Source organism: Rhinatrema bivittatum, chromosome 9 (assembly GCF_901001135.1).
Source record: "Rhinatrema bivittatum chromosome 9, aRhiBiv1.1, whole genome shotgun sequence".
NCBI lineage: Eukaryota > Metazoa > Chordata > Amphibia > Gymnophiona > Rhinatrematidae > Rhinatrema > Rhinatrema bivittatum.
Genome location: NC_042623.1, coordinates 110,508,012 through 110,525,373, shown reverse-complemented (window position 1 = coordinate 110,525,373; position 17,362 = coordinate 110,508,012). Strand labels below are relative to the sequence as shown.

General features: G+C 38.9%; 1 protein-coding gene across 1 annotated transcript in view; it reads right to left on the bottom strand.

Annotated features, from left to right (window-relative positions):
* The window catches only part of LOC115099563 (transmembrane protein 117-like), a 102,362-nt gene extending 86,318 nt beyond the window's left edge, over window positions 1-16,044 (bottom strand). The window contains exons 1-2 of the mRNA XM_029617297.1: window positions 15,992-16,044; window positions 12,401-12,587 (exon numbers count right to left, since the gene is read on the bottom strand). Of these exons, the coding sequence (XP_029473157.1) occupies window positions 12,401-12,587; window positions 15,992-16,044 (240 nt within the window). The remainder of the gene's footprint in view (window positions 1-12,400; window positions 12,588-15,991) is intronic.
* Window positions 16,045-17,362: the final 1,318 nt, after the last annotated feature.

The following is a 17,362-nucleotide window of genomic DNA, read 5'->3' as shown; positions in this document are numbered from 1 at the left end:
CCTGGGTAACTTTGGCTCTCACCAACTTATTAAATATTTGCAAACCCCACACCCCCCGCCCCAAAAGACATGCAATGGCCAATTCCCCTCCCCAACCTGATTCCCTGTAGGAATAAAAATATTGGATAGCCAAGCATTTCCTTCCTGTCCCCCACTATAATTGAATATTGTCCCATGGAAGTAGCACTGATCCCCCCCAGCAGTACCATTAAAAATGTTTTTACCCAAAATCCCTTAAACCTCAAGCCTCAAAACTGTCCTGAACGTAGACCAGGAGCAGTAGAGGCTGTTACCTGCTCCTGCTCTGCAGAATATTAAGTGCTGATAGCTCTGACAGCTACTTTTACTAGTATTATTTTGCTCCATCAACAAGCAGGGCTGAATTAGCCATGACACCTACGACATAATGTGATGGTGCTGAACAACCCAGAACCTTGTTTTGTTAGTTTCACAAGGCAGTGCATGCTCAGGAGTTCCTGCGCATGCACTGCCTTGTGAAACATTCAGTCTTTTTTTGCCTGAGCTTCGCACAGACATGTACTCTCTATCTTTTCTCAAAATATGCTCAAGCAGTCTCATTTTTGGTTTTTGATTACTTCCTCACTGTCTCGGCAGCCTATCAACATTCTTTTCAGTGCTAACAAAAAAATGCATATTAAAGATATTGGAATGTCTGATTCTAAGAAAGCCATACCAGTGGCTTCAAAGATTGTATCTGTGGTCGCAAGATGTCCATCACCGATAGTCATGACATCTCCTAGAAATGCCTGGGACCAGACTATGGCTTGGCTAATTGCTATGATTGTGGGTGAATCTGTCATTTGATAAAATAAAGCTATAGAGACTTTAAACCTGGGAAGTTCTTCCCCCTCTAGAATCCCTGTGCCTTCTGGAGGGAGTTAGAGTCCAAGTCTTATTCTGATTTCTTTTACAAACTGGATCTCCTTTCCAGTTTTTCTTATAGCCCACCTTTTTGCATTCATTAGGGGAATATAAAATCCCATCACAATATATATGACAAGTTGGCCAATGACCCATGTTCTGTGGATAATCTCTTCAGGGACAAGAAGAGATTAAAAAGCCCAGATTAAAGAGCAGCATATGGTCACTCAATCCTAGTCTTCTTCCTCTAAGTATTCTTACTTCTCTTAAGTGGTCCTTCTTTCAGAGTTGCCCCTTCCACCAATTTCAGCGATATCAAACTAAACATAAACTCCCATAACAACTTCTGGCCCGAGGACACCCACATGAGATTTGTCAATCTAAGACACCACAGGAGGCTCGCAAACTGGGGCCTCCTGAGGCCTTGACCTCATTAAGGGGAAGGATTCAACTGTTCCTCAACAAGTGATAAAATATTTTTAAAAGTCTGTTGGATCCTCAAAACTGTAGAATCTGGTTACTGTTTGCTCTTCTCCCAGGCTCCAATGTTTCACCAATGTTCAGCCTTCAATCTGGATCTATCTTACTTGACTCAAATTCATCTCAAGATGGTTACTTCTCAGCCAGTGGATATAAGAACCTATCCCTCCTGAACAACATGGTAAGGGGTTCTATACCTGCTACTTTCTTATCCCCCAAGAAGTCAGAGGGATTGAGACCCATAAACATCCTGTATTTATGAAGTCTGAAATGGGATTTGTTATAGAAGTTTGAGATGAATGCCCTCCATACCATCCTACCCTTTATCCAAGACGGAGACTGGATATACACTCTAGATCTGATGGATGCATATGCTCACATCTATCCATCTCATATTCATGGTGCAAAAAATTCACTAACAAAACAAGGTTCTGGTAAAACATCTACATCATTGGAAGATTTGTGTTTTCACTTATCTGGATGACTGGCTGGTAATGGGGGTGCTAGACTTCAGTCCCTAGATTTCATAGACAGTTTCACCTATTTTAATGTCTTTACACTGGCTTCTGGAGATCTGGAGGGTCAAATTTAAGATTTTATTATAATATTTAAAGTGTTTCATGCACTGTATTGGAGCTACTTTAAAGTTTATACTCCTTCATGGTGCTCACAGGAAAGAACCTGCTGGAAGTAACATCTTTGAAAAAATACCACCTATGCACGACCAGAGAACAGTCATTTGCAGTTGATGGCTCCCAACATCTGCGAAGCTGCAACTTGGTCATCATTTCACACTTTCATGTCCCACTACTGTCTGGATAATCTGTTAAGAAGCAACAATAACTTTGGGAAAGCAGTTCTACGCAGCCTTTTCAACCAATAATCCACTCTCCATGGGGGATCCAGGTTCCCCTCAGTTTGGGATCCCCTACATTTCATGGCTAATTCAGACTTGCTTATCGATGGAAAAAGTGAGTTTGCTTACTATAAACAGGATTCTCTGTAGACAGCAGGAGGAATTAGCCATGCTTAATACACACCCACCTCTCTAGAGAGTCAACTTCTTATCTAAAGCTAAGATCTACAATTGACTGAAGGCCTGACAAAGCAATCCATGCTCAGTAGTAAAACTTTATTGAGCTAGAAAAAATGCCCCATGTCTCTTGTCTTGTAGGTTTGTCTTATTAGATTGTAAGCTCTAATTATCAAAGACTATTTTTGTGTTGTTTGTACAGCACTGCATATGTCATGTAGAGCTATAGAAATGTTAAGTAGTAGTCTTAGTAGTAGTGATTGGCGCTATTGAACAATGTCACTCATGTATCATGGCTAATTCAGCCTGATGTCTATGAAGAATCTTGTTTACAGTAAACAAACATGATTCACTGTACTTGAGCAATGATTGGTCCCTTCATTGACAGCTAAAAGTGAAGGGACCAATCCCCATTCAGAATTCAGTTCTCATATGTCATTCATGAATTCTGTCACTAGTAATTTGTAAGAATCACAAGAATTCCATATTAAGGTAGCATAGGCAGTGGGTAAGTTATCTGGGTAAAGTTACCAGATTTACTTTACTCCTGTATTCAACAAAACACACCCGATAATTATGTGTTCCACTAAATATACTAACACGTCAATTTTAAAAAATTGCTTGTACAAAAAACAATGGTCAAATATAAATTACGTCGTCGTAGAAAAAGAGGGAAATATTACTTCACTTGAAAATCGTCGCTCCAATAACTATGTAAAAATTTCTTAAATATCTTCGTTTTATTTTATGTTTTTATTTTTTATTTTTGAATTTTGAATCTTTATGAACTTTTTAATTATTATAACTTTGAAGACGATAACTACTTATATAATGATATGAGAGTGAACTGCATCAGCAAGCCAGTTGGCGTCAAACCAGAAGTTTTATGGTGAGCACCCGGTCTTCTCAATCATTTGCAGTCACTTGTATAACTTCATTTTCTCATTTATGTTGAACAAATAAAGTTTTAAACTGATGCAGACACTTCTAAATGACGGCGGTGAATGTCGGTGAATGTCATTAAGAACGGCTCAACTGCGGCCGAAGTTTCACTGAAAAACAGCTTCATCAGGAGCCAAATCTAAACAAAATTTATCCAAAGGTTCCGTCTCTAAAGGAACAGCTGATGCTGTTTGATGCTTCGTCTTCATATTTGAATATGAGGACCGCAAGGTCTCTTTACTTCACTTCAGTATTCATAACTTCAATGTCCAATTATCACTAAATGAAAAGACAAAAGTGTGTAAAAATAGAGAGTATCTCTTATACTTATCTTAACACGGAGCAGGTAGTCGTATCCTTACTCTGGACGCACTGGTCTCACACATGAATTCAAAATGGACAGAACGCTATCACTGATTTCAACACCACATCAGTGAGATTCTATTGGTCACGCAAGGGCTAAGCGGCCCTATAACAGTGGTGTTGAAATCAGTGATAGCGTTCTGTCCATTTTGAATTCATGTGTGAGACCAGTGCGTCCAGAGTAAGGATACGACTACCTGCTCTGTGTTAAGATAAGTATAAGAGATACTCTCTATTTTTACAACTTTTGTCTTTTCATTTAGTGATAATTGGACATTGAAGTTATGAATACTGAAGTGAAGTAAAGAGACCTTGCGGTCCTCATATTCAAATATTTTCTTATGAAGACGAAGCATCAAACAGCATCAGCTGTTCCTTTAGAGCGGAACCTTTGGATAAATTTTGTTTAGATTTGGCTCCTGATGAAGCTGTTTTTCAGCGAAACTTCGGCCGCAGTTGAGCCGTTCTTAATGGCATTCACCGACATTCACTGCCGTCCTTTAGAAGTGTCTGCATCAGTTTAAAACTTTATTTGTTCAACATAAAATGGAATGAAGTTATACAAGTGACTGCAAATGATTGAGAAGACCGGGCGCTCACCATAAAACTTCTGGTTTGACGCCGACTGGCTTGCTGATGCAGTTCACTCTCATATCATTATATAAGTAGTTATCGTCTTCAAAGTTATAATAATTAAAAAGTTCAGAAAAATTCAAAAAAAAATAAAAAATAAAACGAAGATATTTAAGAAATTTTATACATAGTTATTGGAGCGACAATTTTCAAGTGAAGTAATATTTCCCTCTTTTTCTACGACTTGCATTTACTGTGACGGAATTGTTGAGCTCTTTTTAGGAGTTCCAAATATAAATTACAACATATGGGTAATCTACAGGTATTATTCTGTCATGAATAAATATACAATATATTCCTGTATCTATTATCAACAAATGTTTTTTTTATTGTTCAGATTAAGCAAGAACCATATATACAACAAGAACAACAAGGTTATTGAATTTCATCTGCATCCAAATGGCAGAAGAAATTTAATGTGGACAAGTGCAAGGTGTTGCATATAGGGAAAAATAACCATTGCTGTAGTTACACGATGTTAGGTTCCATATTAGGAGCTACCACCCAGGAAAAAGATCTAGGCATCATAGTGGATAATACTTTAAAATCGTCGGCTCAGTGTGCTGCAGCAGTCAAAAAAGCAAATAGAATGTTAAGAATTATTAGGAAGGGAATGGTTAATAGAAGGGAAAATGTCATAATGCCTCTGTATCGCTCCATGGTGAGACCGCACCTTGAATACTGTGTACAATTCTGGTCGCCGCATCTCAAAAAAGATATCGTTGCGATGGAGAAGGTACAGAGAAGGGCAACCAAAATGATAAAGGGGATGGAACAGCTCCCCTATGAAGAAAGGCTGAAGAGGTTAGGGCTGTTCAGCTTGGAGAAGTGACGGCTGAGGGGGGATATGATAGAGGTCTTTAAGATCATGAGAGGTCTTGAACAAGTAGATGTGACTCGGTTATTTTCACTTCGAATAATAGAGGACTAGGGGCATTCCATGAAGTTAGCAAGTAGCACATTTAAGACTAATCGGAAAAATTCTTTTTCATTCAACGCACAATAAAGCTCCGGAATTTGTTGCCAGATGGTGTGGTTAATGCAGTTAGTGTAGCTGGGTTTAAAAAAAGTTTGGATAAGTTCTTGGAGGAGAAGTCCATTAATGGCTATTAATCAATCTTACTTAGGGAATAGCCACTGCTATGAATTGCATCAGTAGCATGGGTTCTTCTTAGTGTTTGGGTAATTGCCAGGTTCTTATGGCCTGGTTTTGGCCTCTGTTGGAAACAGGATGCTGGGCTTGATGGACCCTTGGTCTGACCCAGCATGGCAATTTCTTATGTTCTTATGATGTTCCCTATAATGGTAATGAAGAAATGATAGTTCAGTACTGATCCCCTGAGGAAACCATTTGGGTGAAACGAGAGTCTCTCGTCAGGAGTTCTATCAATATCGAGAGAAAAGGGATCTGTGTGAGGAAGCATTAAGGGAAAATTTTGGGAGTTGTATGAAGAAAACATCTAGAGTTGTGTGAGGAAATATTTAGAGAAAATTTTGGGTGCTTCTGTGTAACAAAAAATTATGACAACAAATGTAATTGTGTAAAAAATATTAAGATATAATTAAGTAAATGTTAGGGAACTATTTGGGAATTGTATAATTATTGGACAATGGGATTAGTCACATGTATGAAATAATGATGGAAAATGTATGTATTTAATGTAATAGGGATATGTGCAATATTATATTATGTGGCTGAATGTGGTATGAGTGGATAATGTTTAAAACTTTTAATGGTAGTGAACAATAAAAAAAATATTTGTTGATAATAGATACAGATATATATTGTATATTTATTGTACAAAAAACAGCCATGTACGTGTGTATGTGAGCCTTGCACGAGCAATGTGCAAAGTATGTGTGTACATAACCATGTGCATGCCAAGAAGAAGGGGTGGAAAGGGGGCAGGCATGGGCGTTCCGGAGCAAGGCCAAGGCTTAAGCCCACAAATCCACATTTTAAAAAAGATGACCATCGGCTTTTTATCTGCATAAATTTACTTTGGGTCTTGATGAGGAGCTAGTCTGGAGATCTCTTTTAGGGTATTTAGCACAGTGTTAGGGTTCAGGGTCAAATGGGGGGGCATGCAGGATGAAGGACCAGAGGGTCTTGAAGATGACAATATGAACTGGGCAAAGTGGTGGACTACTTGGAAAATCCGTTTTTTTCCCTCACGCAAGCATATTTTAAAATCCACCTGCATATGAGCATAAAAGCCACTAAAAGCCCTAGCTAAAATATGCATGGGAGGGGTTCTTTAAATGATACATGTTTACTTGTGAGCAGCATCTCTCTGCTTGCGTGCCGATACACCCATTTTTGAGTGTACGCACATTCCTTTTAAAATTACCCTATGAGAGAACATCTAATTTATCCACATCACGTTAGGACTGCTCTCTGGCATGAACTGACGCTGAATATTGACGTTATCTGGATAAATTCACCTCGCTCACAAGAACTCTTCAGATTTTTCAGCTAAAAACTTATCAGATAAACACAGGTGGTTAACATGGTAGGAATTTCAAATTCTATGGTTTGTCTGGTTAAAACTGAACTTAGCTGGACAAATCTCTTTGAATATGGACCTCACGTGTTACCACTACAAAATTACGTTCATTTTATTTCATTGAAGAAAGCACCACCCCGTGCTTAAATTTACAGATCTAGAAAACTAGCTGATCGATTGAGTACTTTGAGATTTCAATTTGCTCTTGGAATGAGAAAGAGGAAAACAATTATGCTTCAGTGCAGCACTTGTTCACCATAATTTAAGGTGAGGCCACTTTGGTTACTACTGTTCATTTCTGTTTTACAATTCTCAAGCCTGTTGGATCTCCCTGTACCTTGACGTAGATATTGCAGATTTATGATTAAAATTCACAGGTGTTTTCTTTATCCTAGTTTGCTAGGTTTTATTTTAATGTACAGCATGTTCGTGATTGAGGACAAATGAAACTATGTGCAGGATTTGCATACGATGCACTGATTACAGCTATGCAATCATAACTTCTTTTCTTAGTTAAAGCCTATTTCATACAATATAAAAAATGCATTCATAACTTTGTAATCAATTCAGGAAAGTAATAGAAATTAAGAGAATGAAGCTCATCACCAAGCAAACATGATAAAATGATGCAAGAATGCCTAAGACACCTGAATATGAACAAGGTACAACTAATCAGGATGATGATCACCAGGGAATGCTTGTGAGACTTACACTTTTCTTCTATATTTTCTTTTCTATGTCTGCCATACTTCTGTTTCAGACTAGGCTTATGTATACCTTTTTAAACATAAGTAGCCAATCTATAATGCGCACACACTTAGGAGATGTATACAGAAATACTTATTGTCTATTTGTCTCCTATAAATCTGAATCTCTCAGTGCTGAAAAAATAAAGTTGTGACTACTGATGAAAACGTTCTTCTGTCTTGCCCAGTGTTGTTGTACTCCATATTTTGACTATCTTATGTCACTACATAAGAGTATAATGCAACCATCTACAAAATCTTTGAGCCATATATTTGAAGATATTGATCTGTAGCATTTTTATTCATGCTACAAAGAGAAAATTTTTTTTCAGCATCTGTAAAAATGCCAAATATATCCAGTTAATCATTTATTATGTTATATCCAAATAAGCATTTATGCAGTGAGTAATTTGCAGATATTTTTGTTTGAGTTTTATGTTAATCTACCTCAATCACCACCATTTGGAAGATTGTTCTATGAGCTTTTTGTGTTCTTCCCCATTTCAGAAAGGAAAGAATTCTTTAAAACAGATTTAATGAAAGTCTTATAACCCTTAAACAAGCAGATATAGTGACCTTGCTTCAAATGTCTCTCTGTTACCAATAAAAGTTATGGACATGATAAAAATTCTCATTACTGTTTGCTCCAAGGTTGGACAGATAAATCACACCAGAGTTGAATAAGCAATATAATTATAAATTATAAGGTTATGTTTCTGAACTAAGATAGGTCATCTGCCAGCTTAATTTTTAATTTTCTCATTTACTAAGGCAGATGCATGGTGGCAATTCAAGCTTGACTTCAGACAACGTAAACTATCACTAAAGAAAGGAAGTTGCAGAGTTAATACAAAATGCTAAGTAATATAGGGCTCTTGATGCCCTAACGAACATTTACAATGTAGAATGTGGCAGATTTTTTTGTGATTGATGAGAGGATCCTCATCAATCACATATGGTAGAACATATGGTAGTTCCATGAGTCATAGAGAGGAGATTTTGGAGTCTGAAGCTCATCTTGAGGATTTCAGAGCATGGCTATGTGCAAGACCTTTGGATCCACTGGAGAGAGTAGTTTTATCTATCTGGTAAGAGTAACAGACCAGCTAGGGTCCTCTTGTCCTATTGGGATATTTTTTCTGACAGGGTAAGTCTGAAACCACAGGAGTGGATAAAGTGGGAAAGTTCTCCATTTTTTTCTGCAGACTGGGAAGGAAAGAAAGGCTTTTGGGGAAACTGAGCTATTTGATAGTAGCCAAACATACGTGCATATGTTCAGGGGCAGATATATGCATATTTTGTAATCTGCGCTAGCTGGTATGCATTTATAAAATACTGTTGCAGATCTAAGAGTGGACATATATGTGCATATATGAGGCCACATGGAGTTGTTTGAAAGCTATCCTCCCTGGTTTTGACTTTTATTTTAACATTTTCTTTGTGCAATTGGAAATTTGAATATATGTGCAAAGAAACCTGGATTATGGCATGCTGTATGAAGGCTCTCTGAAAGTACACACAAATCACTTAATTGTCCACTGAATTATCTGAGACTCAGTCAGAAGTTATTGATATAATAAAAAGGATTCAGACAACTTAATCCAGTTGTGCCTAGGCAAACAGGCAATACAGCAAGTACAACTAGTTCAGGACCATTCAATGCAATACAAACTGCTTCCTATCTTCACTTGCAATGCATTCAGAAAGTATTCAGACCCCTTCACGTTTTCCACATTTTGTTATGTTACAGCCTATTCTAAAATGGATAATATGCATTTTTTCCCTCCTCAATCTACACACAAAATTTCGCTTTTTTTTTAATTTGCAAAAAATTCTACAACCTGATTTTGCTTTGTGTGTGTAAATTCAGGAGGGAAAAATGCATACTATGCATTTTAGAATAAGGCTGTAATGTAACAAAATGTGGAAAAAGTGAAGGCATCTGAATACTTTTTGAATGCACTGTATAACATTTTGAGCTAAATGCTGAAAACAAAAAGCATACTTAAAAAAAATTCTTTCATGATCTGCTTCTCTTTGCTCCCTCTGGAGAACAACAAACTTCAGAAGGAAATTTCACAATATTGAAAAGCCAGGTATTTGTAAGTGTGTCTTATGGGTGTAGGAGCAATAATATATATACTTTAGAGTAGGATTCCATACAACTATTGAGAAACAGATGGTATTCATAGCAATTTGGTAAAAGTGAAAGCAAGCAAGTAATAAAAGATAGAGAAAGTGTTTCAATTCCTCCTCATCCTGGTATGGTTTTTTTTCGCTTCTACTTTCATATTTACTGTATCTATGACATGTAAACTCCTGCACAACATTCTGTTTAACTTCTTCAACAGTATTTTTTCCAACAGTAAAACAGGTCTGTGTCCTCCCTGATATATAGTTTTGCTCATAAGAGAAAGACAAAATATGAAAAAGCGTTTGTGATACAATTTTCTTTTTCCTATTTGTAATGTCACATGCATGTAAAGGTTTCCTAACTCCTATACAGCATTCTGCTGCTACTATTATTTATCAATTCTAAAGTGCTACTAGACATATGCAGCACTGTAGCGATGCGTATCAGTCATTGTTTCCCAACCAGTGTGCTATGGCACATTGGTGTGCCTTCAGACCTAATCAGGCGTGCCATGGAAAAGTCGCCACTGCCTCATACTCAGATCTAGTCCAGCATCTTGTAGTGAGTAACAAGAGACACCAGTGGTGGCTCTTCAACATATATAATCATGCATGCCTCTTCCTAGTTACAGCATGAACCTTGGATTGTGGTAATTAATGGGTAGCATGCATGGTACAGAGAGTTGGGACCTGCTTTGTACAGCACACACATTATACACAGCAGCTCCTGATCTTACCCATCTTTGAGTCCTTTCTGTCTCTATCTTATCCCCAGGCTAAGTGAAACAGGACTTGACTCAATCTGAATTTTGGCAGCAGCAGCAATGAAGGAGCTCTGGCAGCCACACGCAGTAACCAAGATAACTAATTGAGTTGGCTGCCTACACTGCACTAGACCTGTATATAGAGGGAACTGGCCCATCATGATAAATTCATGCTTGCCTTCTCCCTTCTCCCTTTGTTTTAATATTTGGAAGAGAGCCATGAGATTTTCAGTGCTTTTCTAGATCTTGTTTTCGCCATGGGTCCTCCCCCTGTCTGCATTGCCTGGTCCATGAGGGTCGGTGATACACACAATATGTTTTAATGGAGGTGTTCCACAGGCATGAAAAGGTTGGGAAATACTGTTGTAATAAAACTGATGTTTTATGCGATTTCAACAAGCAGCCATCCTAAAAAAACATAAATGAGTTTTATTTGGTTTTCTGAAGATACACAGGGACTCTGAGTCCTGTTTTTAAACATAAACTGTGATTATCTTTTTAAAAAAACACTCAAATAACTTTCTGCCAAAATATTTTCTAAGTCACAAATTAGGGTTAATTATGCCTTTGTGAAAGAGCCTCATGATGCTAGTTTCTACTACTCCATAATATTTGTTACTTGTTGATGGTTCTCCCATGATCTTCAAATGCTATACCTTCTGTTCCTTAATAATTTATGACTGCCACTAATATCATTTAGTAACGAGGGGTTAGATTTTCTGGTCCTTAGAGTCATTCTTAGAATAGGTACCAATGAAGTTATACTGGTTATCTGGCATTTTAGATAGCGTAAAGGGACAGTTGAAATAACTACAGGGTTCTTGCAAGGTTTCAGAATTCACAATTACATAATACATAATGCACAGAATCAGAAATACTGTTGTAGGTTTTCAGATGTAATAGACAAACACGTGATGGACAGGTTATATTCTCCACTGAGAGTAACTACATGAGCTTCTGCCACCTCTGCAATTCAAGCTTATCAGTCCTGTTCTATAGAATTAAAATATACTTTTTTAACTCCAAGATCATGAGTCTTCAGTAATGCACCATAGACTGCAGATGCTTAGTGACAGATTTAGGTTGATGAGACCTTGGGCAGTGTCAATACCAGTGCCATGCCACCTCCTTACACTGAACCTTGGAGCCCTTAACTCCTATTGTCACCTCCCTCCATCCACCTTGAGGCTTTGCGCTCCAGCTATGAAAAACTTCCTTAGACCAAATGAGTGCAGGGACTAAACTAATGCTCATAGTCCCCACCTAACAGCTGGTGAGCGCAAGCTTAGTCATTGCACTCATGGCAATCTAAGGATAGTGCCATATTGCTGAATTACAGCCTCCGAGGTCCAGTGTGGGGCGGTGAGTTGAAAAGATTTGGAGGTACAGGACAGGATAGGCAGTCTGTGGGGGGGCAGAAGCAGGCAGGACATTTGCTGCTCTCAAATTTTGGTGCCCTAGGCGCGGGCCTAGTAGAGGCCCATGAATAAAGCTAGGTCTATTGCTGCCAAGTGCCTTTGCCAGACAACTTTACTTGTTAAAAATGTAAACATTTTTAAATTTGCTTATAGTGCATGTTCTCTGCTTTGTGTTTTCATCATTCGCATATCTGTAGCATTCAATTACCCTAATGACTAGGTTTCTTCTTTAGAGAAGATTTTGGCAGAAAACAATATCCCATTTGGCAAGTTATCAAATTTATAACTGGAAATAAAAGCAAAACAAAGCAATAATGGTCTCTTATTGCAAGACCAACTGGCACTTTGCTAAGTCCCTATGAATTCTAATTTAAAATGCCATCATTAATAGAAGACACCGAAAAGTTTTGTACTCTATTAAGTTATTTGTTCTAGTGGAGACAAGATATGCAGGCCTGGCCAACTTAATCAAAATGAAAGAAAAATTAGGACAATGTACCTGCATGACAATAAGAAGGTCAAAGACCAAGATGAAGGAAGCCAAGAAAGCTCTCGAGACCTCATCACTTGGAAGAAATCCGCGATTCAGCTTGTCCCAGCTGATCCAGTCAGTAGTGATGACCAGCACTACCACAGAGGTCAGAGTGAACAGAACGGTCCTGCAAAAAACAGGGATTTTTCTTATTCTTAAGGAAAGCTGTAAAAATGTTTAATATGTTTTTTCTCTCCAGCCTGCATAGCCAGCCAAGAGATCTCAAAGGAGGAGAGCTGTAAATTAAAGTCAGTAATTTCTATCCGATAAGGCAATGCACTGAGCAATTTCTTTATTTGCTGTATCAAGCAATCCAAAATAGGTTAGAAAACCAGTGCTATCTTAATTTTGTATCTTTCATTGTTCTTCAGTTGTGAACTATGCAAATAAAGATGTGGAGTAAATACACATCAGGACATAGTACATAAAACAAAGACTGCAATTTTTGGAGTTGTTCTGCTAAATTCCAAGCAGGCAGTTGTGCTCTTGCAGCTTGGAACAAATATATTTACTCTAATTTGGAGGCATCAGCCCATTTAAGTCTATGGAAGCTGTTTTCTCAGCTTCCACTCATCTGCCCATCCCATTGCACCTTCCCCTTTTGTTCTCTTGCATTTAGCCATTTTGCTGGTATGGATGGACCTGACCTACAAATAGAAAATGAGTCAAATGCCCTAAATTAAAAAATGTGCATTGACTTGACGTTTCATGCCCTTCCTCAATAATTACATTAGTATTTGGGGTATGATCAGTTGGCTCCCTCTACCCAGGTATGATATCATCTGGGAGTATATATGCTAGAAAGTCATAATTAGGGTAAGAGAGACTGAAGTGAACCAGAATATATATTCATTAGTACTACTACTTATTATTTTTGTTGTGCTACTAAACATATTTAGTTTAGTTTATTAATCTGTTTAATCACATTTATTTTAAAAAAAATCAATGCAATGGTAATAAGTATTCAGGCATGATAAGTCCCTGCCTCTAATACATTACAATGTAAAGGGCAAATTTTAAAAGATCTGTGTGTGACTTGGCCGCGCGCGGGCTGCGCAGATTTTAGAAGGCCCACGGCCACGCGCATATCTCCCGATTCACAGATACAAAAGATTTGACAAAAAAGAGGAAGGACATGGACGTGATCTGGGCAGGACATGGGTGGGCTGCAACTGCACCCACAAAGTCACTTACGTGCTTTAATGTGCACCGGGATCCCTCAACCACGTAACTTACTTCTGCTATGCGTGGTAGTAGTGAAATTAAAAAAAAAAAAAAAAGGATAGTCAGCGGGGTTTTAGGGGTCGGGACTAATAGGGTAAAAGGGAGGCAAGTTAGGTAGAGGGTTTAGGAGGTCCACTCCTTTACTGGGGTGAACTGGGAGGGAACTCGGAAATAGGCCTATTGCGTCGCCATGTGTACCTACTAAAATTCCCTCCCTTATGCGCTTGAGATGGGATTCACGCACACGTGCGCACGTCGATATAAAATCGTGCGCACATGTACGCATGGCTAGCCGATTTTATAACATGCGTGCACAAACACTAGGGATGTGAATCATGTACCCGATCATCTTAACGATCGGGTTCGGCTAGAGGGAGAAAAAAATCTGATCGGTGGTGATGTGAATTGGAATCGGTTCCGATTCACATCGTTAATTTTTTTTTGAGGCCCGACCCTTTAAAATTGACCCCTTACCTTCCCCCACCCTCCCGAACCCCCCCAAAACCTTTTACGAGTACCTGGTGGTCCAGTGGGGGCGCAGGGACCGATCTCCCGCTCTCGGGCCATCGGCGCCATTTTATTATAGTTAAAATTCTGTGCTAGGGAAAAAATGTGCCAAAACCCATGCTAAAGCTGTGCAGCAGAAAACTGCAGGAGAAACAGGCGCTAAAATCGGCAATAATGTAAAAAGTGCTGCAGAGTTCCTTAATAGCTGTTTAAAGTGACATGGGCCAAACTGAAGTACAATCGGTGTGCATAGATGTCCATCAAATTTATGGGACACGCCTTCTTGCAGGGGAATGAAAGGCAGCTCCTTCCAGGGCCATGTGCTGGGTGTTGCTAGGAGTTGGTTGGAGTTAGTGGTTGGGGGTATTCTTTTGTGATTTCTGAGTGGCATCTTCTGTGCTGCTGGTTTTTCCTTCCCTTTCCCTTTTCTTTTGTTGTCTGTATTATTACTGCATGCATTGCTTGTTGTCCTGTAATTGCCTGTCAGTCTTTTTTGCCTGCTTGTTTAGGTTCCCGAAAGAGTGGAGTAGGTGTTGTGACTAGGGTGAGAATGGAGTGTGACAGAGAGGGTGACAGTGGGGGAAAGTATGAGCATGACAGGTGGTGATGGAGTAAACAGGACGAGCATGGAGTGTGAGTCAGTTGAGTATAGCCAAAGGGGGGAGATAGGGGAGGAGGAGAGGGGTATGCGGGTACATAAGAACATAAAAATGTCATGCTGGGTCAGAGCAAGCCCAGCATGTTGTCTCTGACAGTGGCCAGCTGGGTCACTAGTACCCATCAGATCCAAAATAGTTGATCAATTTCTTGTATCTTACTCTCAGGGATAAGTACTGGATTTCTTAAGTCTACCTACCTAATAATTGTTTATGAATTTTCTTTCAGGAACTTGTTAACATAAGAAAATACAATATGCCAGGGTCAGACTAAGGGTCCATCAAGCCCAGTACCCTGTCTCCAACAGTGGCCAATCCAAGTCACATGTACCTGGCAAGTACCTAAACATTAAACAGATTAAATGTTAGTTGCCTTGACCACATCCTCTGGTAACAGATTCCATAGCTTGATCATGCTCTGTGTGAAAAAATATTCTCTATGATTTACCAGTTGCTAGTTTCATGGAGTGTTCCCTGGTCTAAGTTTCATTTGAAAGGATAAATAACCATTTCCAAATTACCCCTTCTACCCCATTCATGATTTTAAATCTCAATCATATCCCCTCTTGGTTTTCTCTTCTTCAAACTAAAGAGTCTTATTCTTTCTCCATAAGGAAACTTTTCCAGTCCCTTTATCATTTTGTTGCTCTTTTTATATGAGGGCTGACAATCCCCATGGCTTCTCCAATGAATTCCTTTGTTGGCTACGACAGGATTTGTCACTGATGTTAACCAGTTCTTTGACACTGGGCAAGTTGGTGCAAGGGAACTGGGAGATAGATTATCAGAGTGTGGCCATGATCTGCTTATGATTTAAGTAAACTGTGTGCCAAACAAAGATCAATTTAGCAAGTTGGGTTGATTTGGAAGGTTACCCACAGTAACCTTTCAAAGTTTACTTTAATGAAATGTGAAGTACATTTGTTTAAAATAAATGTGACATCTGAAACAAATGTGTCTCATTTGTTTCATTCATGAGATCCATCTAACAAATGGGGACCGTCCCACAAATGAAACATTCTATAAATTGCATTTGTATCGTCCCCCATTCATTTCTATAGACCATTGAAGTCTATGGGCCATAGGAATCAGTTGGGGAACAGGTGAACTGCAGTTAGAAAATGTTACTGGCCTGGGTGTTTCACTGGTGTCGCCAGCCCAGTATCCTTACTCCAGAGACTTCTTTGGACCAGGGATGCTGGGCCTTTGTTTCACGGATGTCATAGGCCCAGCATTAACACCGATGAAGAATGAGACCAATGAAGAACAAGGCTGTCATTTAAAAATTTAATTATATTAAAATTGCATTTAAAATGGGAAAAAAAGCATTTCATGAAACAGACATATTGCAACATTAAAAAAAAACAAAACAAAAAACAGGCACATTTACAATCTGAACATATTCATAAATGGTATGTTCTCCTTCTGGCACTCATCGTCCCGGGGATTGGCGCCAATCTGAGAAGACAAAAATGTTGAAGTCAGAATTCCACTCCACACACCACCAGACAATCCATCCCACCTCCACCATGTATACAAATTACCTCTGAAGTAGTCCGCAATGATCTTGCGACAGAGCTCACTCCCCCTTGCCGTGCTATGTTCACCTGCAGCAGGTGCAAACATTTCAAGCTTTGGCGCCAGGTCCGGAGTCACATCTTGATTGATACAATGTTGGAAGGTGATACTATGCAGCATGCAGCACACCACTACAATATCTGCTACTTGCTTCAGCGAACACTGCAGTACACCTCCAGAGCACTCAAGGCAGTGGAATCTTCTTATCCGTGCACCGAATGTATATTCAAAGACTGCTCTAGTTTTTGCATGTGCCTCATTGTAACGGATTTCTACTACTGTACATGGCACAGACAATGGTGTGAACAGCCATGTTTTGCAGCCATAACCAGAATCTCCTGTTAAAAAAAAAAAAAAAAAAAGAAAAGAAAGTGTGTACTATTGTTTAGCAAAGTGTTCAGCAAATTTCCAGCTTTTGGTATCCACCCCGAAAAGCTTATAGTGAAAAATTTCAACTAAACTTTTAATATCCCCAACTTGCTTCATTCTATGGCACAATAGTATGCACTTCTGGCACCAGGCACCTCAAAAAGCTTACATTGCAACTTTAAAGTATTCTCTTTGTTTTGACTTGCGTTTTAAACTTCACTGCATTTCCCTTCAGTGAAAATTTGGGCCAGTGCCGCCTGCAGAAGGATGAAGGCGTCATGGCTGCTTAAGGCAAAATTGGAGACAACCCTGATGATCCTCATATGCACATGGCAGACAACTTGTATATTCAGGGAGTGGAACTGCTTCCTGTTACAGTATGCAATTTCTTTCCCGTGTGTGGGGGTAAGAGCAACATAGGTGCAATCGCACCCATTACACTCAGCATGCCAGTTATGTCAAAGAAAGCACACTTCATCTCCTGCCACTCTGTAAGCTGCTGTGGATAGATAGTTTTAAGATTTCTAGAGATTATTTTTGTTATTTTATTCATTAATTTATGTTTGATTTTATTAGAGTAGGGATTGTTTTGTTG